Source organism: Ranitomeya imitator, chromosome 1 (assembly GCF_032444005.1).
Source record: "Ranitomeya imitator isolate aRanImi1 chromosome 1, aRanImi1.pri, whole genome shotgun sequence".
Lineage (NCBI taxonomy): Eukaryota > Metazoa > Chordata > Amphibia > Anura > Dendrobatidae > Ranitomeya > Ranitomeya imitator.
This window is the reverse complement of record NC_091282.1, coordinates 10,338,969-10,346,339: the sequence shown is the minus strand read 5'-3', so window position 1 is coordinate 10,346,339 and position 7,371 is coordinate 10,338,969. Positions and strand designations below refer to the sequence as shown.

The 7,371-nt window shown below is 41.6% G+C and overlaps 1 protein-coding gene across 1 annotated transcript; it reads right to left on the bottom strand.

Annotated features, from left to right (window-relative positions):
* Window positions 1-2,049: 2,049 nt before the first annotated feature.
* LOC138658141 (zinc finger protein OZF-like) lies at window positions 2,050-5,237 on the bottom strand. The gene is made up of 2 exons (XM_069745678.1): window positions 5,228-5,237; window positions 2,050-3,382 (listed from the first exon to the last, which is right to left on the bottom strand). Exons 1-2 carry the CDS (start codon window positions 5,235-5,237, stop codon window positions 2,436-2,438), a joined length of 957 nt encoding a protein of 318 aa, XP_069601779.1. The 3' UTR covers window positions 2,050-2,435.
* Window positions 5,238-7,371: the final 2,134 nt, after the last annotated feature.

Genomic DNA, 7,371 nt, shown 5'->3' with positions numbered 1-7,371 from the left:
ATATACAGCACAGCATCCCTATATACAATACAGCACAGCACCTCCATCTACAGCACATCACCCCTATATACAGAACAGCATCCCCATATACTGCACCCCTATATTCAATACAGCACCCCACATATAAAGCACAGCATCCCCATCTACAGCACATCACCCCTATATACAGAACAGCATCCCCATATACTGCACCCCTATATTCAATACAGCACCCTACATATACAGCACAGCATCCCCATATACAGCACAGCACCCCCACATACAGCACAGCATCCCCATATACTGCACCCCTATATTCAATACAGCACCCCACATATACAGCACAGCATCCCCATATACAGCACAGCACCCCCACATACAGCACCCCTATATTCAATACAGCACCCTACATATACAACACAGCACCCCCACATACAGCACAGCATCCCCATATACTGCACCCCTATATTCAATACAGCACCCCACATATACAGCACAGCATCCCCATATACAGCACAGCACCCCCACATACAGCACAGCATCCCCATATACTGCACCCCTATATTCAATACAGCACCCCACATATAAAGCACAGCACCCCCACATACAGCACAGCACCCCCATATACAGCAGAGTACTCCCATATACAATATAGCACCGCCATATACAGCACAGCACCGCCATCAAATATTATTATTATTATTATTATTATTCATTTTTATAGCGCCATTTATTCCATGGCGCTTTACATGTGAATGGGGCAAATATAGACAAGTACAATAAACATAAGTAAAACAAGGCACACACAAGTACAGGAGGAGAGAGGACCCTGCCCGCGAGGGCTCACAGTCTACAGGGGATATCACCCCCATATACAGCACAACACCCCCATATACAGCACAGCACCCCTATATACAATACAGCACCTCCAATATACAGCATAGAACCCCTATATACAGCACAGCGCCCCTCATATAAAGCACGACACCCCTCATATACAGCACAGCAACGCCATATACAGCACCCCCATATATAGCACAGCACCCCTCATATACAGCACTCCCCACTTACAGCACAGCACCCTATATACAGCACTGCCATATACAGCACAGCACCCCCATATACAAAACAGCACACCACCGCCATATACAGCACAGCACACCTATATACAATAAAGCACCCTCCATATACAGCACAGCACCCCCATTTACAGCACAGCACCCCCCATATACAGCACCTGGAGTCTGATGAACACAGACACAGTCACTTGATGCAGAGAGGTAGAATGACTCACGGATGGACCAATCATTCACACTCCCTGGCTGCAGAGGGCGGATGCAGAGTCAATTGCTGCTGTATTGAAAGTGTAACTACGCAGCCTCCTCCCTCCAGTGACGTCACCGCTCTGCTTTCCGGCTAACCGGCGCTGACACAGGATGCAGGAGGAGTGCAGAGAAGCAGAGCGCCGGGGACAGACAGCTGAAGGTAAGTATGTAGTGTTTGTTTTTTTAACGTTTACGCTGGTAACCAGGGTAAACATCGGGTTACTAAGCGCGGCCCTGCGCTTAGTAACCCGATGTTTACCCTGGTTACCAGGGACCTCGGGATCGTTGGTCGCTGGAGAGCTGTCTGTGTGACAGCTCTCCAGCGACCAAACAGCGATGCTGCAGCGATCGACATCGTTGTCGGTATCGCTGCAGCGTCGCTTAGTGTGACGATACCCATAGGTGCGCCCCTGGTTGTTCTTATCACAAAGTTTATCCTAAACTTTACGAGCTATTACACCCACAACAGAGCAGAGAATTAAAATCTAAAAAAACAGACATTTTATTCAGCTCCGCAGCCAGTATTCCATGATGTGACCAGTTTAACATGCTGAAGCTGGTGGAAGGTCCCCTTTAAACAACCAGATAATTTTATTTTTTTTTCGTTTTTAATTTCTTTTTTTGTCAACAAATTTGTTTTGGATTCAATTTGCCCACAAAAGCTGATTTGGAACCAAATTGAATCAGCAAAATATTAAAATGTTTCAATGCTTTTAAAAGCCCTGAAAATACATGTATGACACTCTCAGGTCTTCCACAGTTTATTAAAATGTACTAAAAACAGTGAACATAACTACAGTTTCATTCCTTCATGAGTTCTCTTATGTAGAACAAGATTATATTTTTGTATAAAACACAGTGGACATGAATACGGCTTCTCTCCAGTGTGAATTTTCTCATGTATAGCAAGCTTTGATTTACATGTAAAAGAGTTCCCACATTTGGAACATGAATACGGTTTTCCTTTTGTGTGAATTCTCTGATGGTTAAGAAGCTGTGATTTATGTGAAAAGATTCCATACCATCTCTTAAAATTTGGAATTCCAATATACAGTCTTTCACAGCAAGTAACTTCATTGAAGTTAAAACTTCCCATAAGCTTAAAAACCCCAAAACAGAAATAAAAACATTTTAGTCTCCTCCTATTACAATCCAGCTCATTTTGGATAAAAATATTATTCTAAAAGATAAATTACAATGGAAACATGGTAAACATGAAAACAGTTTCTCCCCGGTGTGAGTAGTTTGATGTTTAACAAAACGAGATTTTTTTGTAAAACCTTTCCCACATTCTGAACATGAATATGGCTTCTCTCCAGTGTGAATTGTCTGATGAAAAACAAAACTTCCTTTTTGTATAAAACATTTCCCACATTCTGAACATGAATATGGCTTCTCTCCAGTGTGAATTCTCTCATGCATAGCAAGGCTTGATTTATATAAAAAAGATTCTGAACATGAATATTTCTTTCCTATGTGACTTCTCTCGTGTGTCACAAGACTTGATTTATCTGTAAAGCATTTCTCACACTGTGAACATGAATACGGCTTCTCTCCTGTGTGAATTCTATGATGTTTAATAAGATGTGATTTATTTCCAAAACGTTCCCCACATTCTGAACATGAATAAGGCTTATCTCCTGTATGAATTCTCTGATGTCTATTAAGACTCCCTTTATCTGTGTAAGATTTGCCACATTCTGAACATGAAAATGGCTTTTCTCCTGTGTGACTTCTCTCATGTATAACAAATTTTGATTTCTTTGTAAAGCATTTCCCACATTCTGAACAGGAGTATGGCTTCTCTCCTGTGCGCTTTCTTTGTGTTAAAACATCTGAGCTTCTAGTAAGTTGCTTGTCACACTGAAATCTTGTATCCACTTTGGCTCCTGGAATTGTGGTAACAATGTGAGTTTGCTCAGGAGAGGGTTCCTCATGATTAGGAGGATTATAAGAAAGTGAAGTGCTGGGAAGTCCAGGAGGTCCATGAAGGGTAAAGAGGTTTTCTCCATTAGAGTGCTTCCTGATATCTTCTTTTTTACAATTTAGTAATAAACCGTTATTCTCACAAGGATTTCCTATAAGGATGAAAGATAAAATGGATGTTAATTTTTTCAACAACACAAAAAGGATTTCTATATTTATTTTATGGAGCGCACAATGAAGATCACAGTCAGTGAAAAGACCGGTAATAAGGAAGACAACTACATGCCATAACATTAACACAACCACGGGTAAAATGAATAACACTTATAAACTGGTGACATTGGCATAAGTCAGAGGTGGCAGAGATTAGACAGCAAATAGAAAGACACTTCTTAAAGGGAACCTGTAATCAAGATTTACCTCCTTAATATACCACCAGCGCCATTTCTCTCTCAAGCTTCATATCATGCCCTTAGTGTAGAAAAGAGTCCACACAATTTAAAATTAATATTTAATTACCATATAATAATAATCTTTATTTTTATATAGCGCTAACATATTCCACAGCGCTTTACGGTTTGAAAACATTATGATCGCTGTCCCCGATGGGGCTCACAATCTAAGTTCCCTATCAGTATGTCTTTGGAGTGTGGGAGGAAACCGGAGAACCCAGAGGAAAACCACGCAAACATGGGGAGAACATACAAACTCTTTGCAGATGTTGTCCTTGGTGGGATTTGAACCTAGGACTCCAGCGCTGCAAGGCTGCAGTGCTAACCACCGAGCGACCGTACTGCCCTATGTAAATAAGATTGACTAGTCACAAAAGTGGCTCTACATCCAGGAGCAGTCGAGCTCCAGCCACCGTAATCATTTACTCCTTATACATAAGGGCATGATAGGAAACGTTAGAAGACAGAAATAGCTCTGGAGATACATTAAGGGGGTAAATCCTAATTAAATGCGCACTTTAAAGAGTACCGGTCACCTGCTGGAAAAGAAAAAATTACCATAAGTTAAATACCTTGTAAAAGTCCCTGAGCTCTGATGATTCTGTGTTTATCTTATTCCGTCTCAGAATTCTCAATTCCTGGATAAAAATCTCCAAAAATTAAGTTAAATGCCTTGTAAAAAGCCCTCTGCTTCCTTGATTCTTCTTGATTGTCTGTTGTGCTCTGTGTCGCTCAATTGCTGAGATATTCACATTTGTTCCTCCTGGAGCGCACTATGTGAAATCTCTGGTCGTCTCTGGTGAGATGCACTTTCTCCAGCCTGTCCAGATGCTGATAATCACAGCTTGGCAGCCTCAGATGGCTAGATCAGATGCCGAGCTTTGATTAGCAGCAGCGGAAGATTTAGGAGAGCACAGGGCTAGGCACAAGGTATTTACCGTAACTCAATTTCTGGAGATTTTACCCAGGAATTGAGAATTCTGAGACAAAAGAAATCCGCAGATTTCTGTGGTGACATATGCTATAAAGTTTCCTATTTTCATGTCTTCTATTCATACAATTCATGAATTGTATCACACTTATTATTATGTAATAAGACTGATCAAAAAGTTGTGTATACCATATGGTACCAATGAGAAATACTGGTACCATGTAACAATATAATATATGTTTGGGAACACAAAAATATTGTTTGAAAACAAAAAAAAATATTAATTGTAGAAAAGTCATAAAAGAAAAACTAATCTAAATATATTTGGTATTGGCCTCAATTTATTGTATTGCCCACAGTTACAGCGACCCTCCACCCCGGGACTGAACAAACACTACACATTTCCCTATTACAGTCCTCTATGGTGTCCTGTGCTCCCGGCTGCCCCCTCAGCTCAGATCAGTGGTCCCTCTCCGCTTCCAGGATGGCCAGTGCAGTAATAAGTCTACCCCACCCTCCCTGCCTTTCCTGTGAAGTGACCTATAGGGCAGTGCCACATCCTATTAGGCTCCCGCAGTCTGCTGGGCGTCACCAGTTACGTGTCTATTCTGTACCTGGTTTCATTGCTTCTGTTTGTCTTTGACATTTCGTCACGCCATTCCAGACTGGCCCGTGGCGCAGTGGGTCCACACCCACTAGTGTTACACCCTTTTAACCCCTTTACCCCCAAGGGTGGTTTGCACGTTATGGACCGGCCCAATTTTTACAATTCTGACCACTGTCCCTTTATGAGGTTATAACTCTGGAACGCTTCAACAGATCCCGGTGATTCTGACATTGTTTTCTCGAGACATATTGTACTTCATTATAGTGGTAAAATTTCTTTGATATTACCTGCGTTTATTTGTGAAAAAAACGGAAAATTGGCGAAAATTTGGAAAATTTTGCAATTTTCCAACTTTGAATTTTCATGCAATTAAATCACAGAGATATGTCACACAAAATACTTAATAAGTAACATTTCCCACATGTCTACTTTACATCAACACAATTTTGGAACCAAAAATTTTTTTTGTTAGGGAGTTATAAGGGTTAAAAGTTGACCAGCAATTTCTCATTTCTACAACACCATTTTTTTTTAGGGACCACATCTCATTTGAAGTCATTTTGTGGGGTCTATATGATAGAAAATACCCAAGTGTGACACCATTCTAAAAACTGCACCCCTTAAGGTGCTCAAAACCACATTCAAGAAGTTTATTAACCCTTCAGGTGTTTCACAGGAATTTTTAGAATGTTTAAATAAAAATGAACATTTAACTTTTTTTCACAAAAAATTTACTTCAGCTCCAACTTGTTTTATTTTCCAAGGGTATCAGGAGAAAATGGACCCCAAACGTTGTTGTACAATTTGTCCTGAGTACGCTGATACCCCATATGTGGGGGTAAACCACTGTTTGGGTGCATGGCAGAGCTCGGAAGGGAAGGAGCACCATTTGACTTTTCAATACAAAATTGACAGGAATTGAGATGGGACGCCATGTTGCGTTTGGAGAGCCCCTGATGTGCCTAAACATTGAAACCCCCCACAAGTGACACCATTTTGGAAAGTAGACCCACTAAGGAACTTATCTAGATGTGTGGTGAGCACTTTGACCCACCAAGGGCTTCACAGAAGTTTATAATGCAGAGCCGTAAAAATAAAACAAACATTTTTTCCCACAAAAATTATTTTTTAGGCCCCAGTTTTGTATTTTCCCGAGGGTAACAGGAGAAATTGGACCCCAAAAGTTGTCCAATTTGTCCTGAGTGTGCTGATTCCCCATATGTGGGGGGGGGGGGGAACCACCGTTTGGGCACATGGGAGGGCTCGGAAGGGAAGGAGCGCCACTTGGAATGCAGACTTAGATGGAATGGTCTGCAGGCGTCACACTGCGTTTGCAGAGCCCCTAATGTACCTAAACAGTAGAAACCCACAAGTGACAGCATTTTGGAAAGTAGACCCCCTAAGGAACTCATCTAGATGTGTTGTGAGAACTTTGAACCCCCAAGTGTTTAACTACAGTTTATATCGCAGAGCCGTGAAAATAAAAAATCCTTTTTTTTTCCCACAAAAATTATTTTTTAGCCTCCAGTTTTGTATTTTCCCAAGGGTAACAGGAGAAATTGGACCCTAAATATTGTTGTCCAATTTGTCCTGAGTACGCTGATACCTGATATGTGGGGGGGAACCACCGTTTGAGCGCATGGCAGAGCTCGGAAGGGAAGGAGCATCATTTGGAATGCAGACTTAGATGGATTGGTCTGCAGGTGTCACATTGCGTTTGCAGAGCCCCATATGTACCTAAACAGTAGAAACCCCCAAGTGACCCCATATTGGAAACTAGACCCCCCCAAGGAACTTATCTAGATGTGTTGTGAGAACTTTGAACCCCCAAGTGTTTAACTACAGTTTATATCGCAGAGCCGTGAAAATAAAAAAATCCTTTTTTTTTCCCACAAAAATTATTTTTTAGCCCCCAGTTTTGTATTTTCCCAAGGGTAACAGGAGAAATTGGACCCCAAAAGTTGTTGTCCAATTTGTCCTGAGTACGCTGATACCCCATATGTTGGGATAAACCCGTTTGGGCACACGGGAGAGCTCGGAAGAGAAGGAGCACTGTTTTACTTTTTCAACGCAGAATTGGCTGGAATTGAGATCGGACGCCATGTCGCGTTTGGAGAGCCCCTGATGTGCCTAAACAGTGGAAACCCCCCA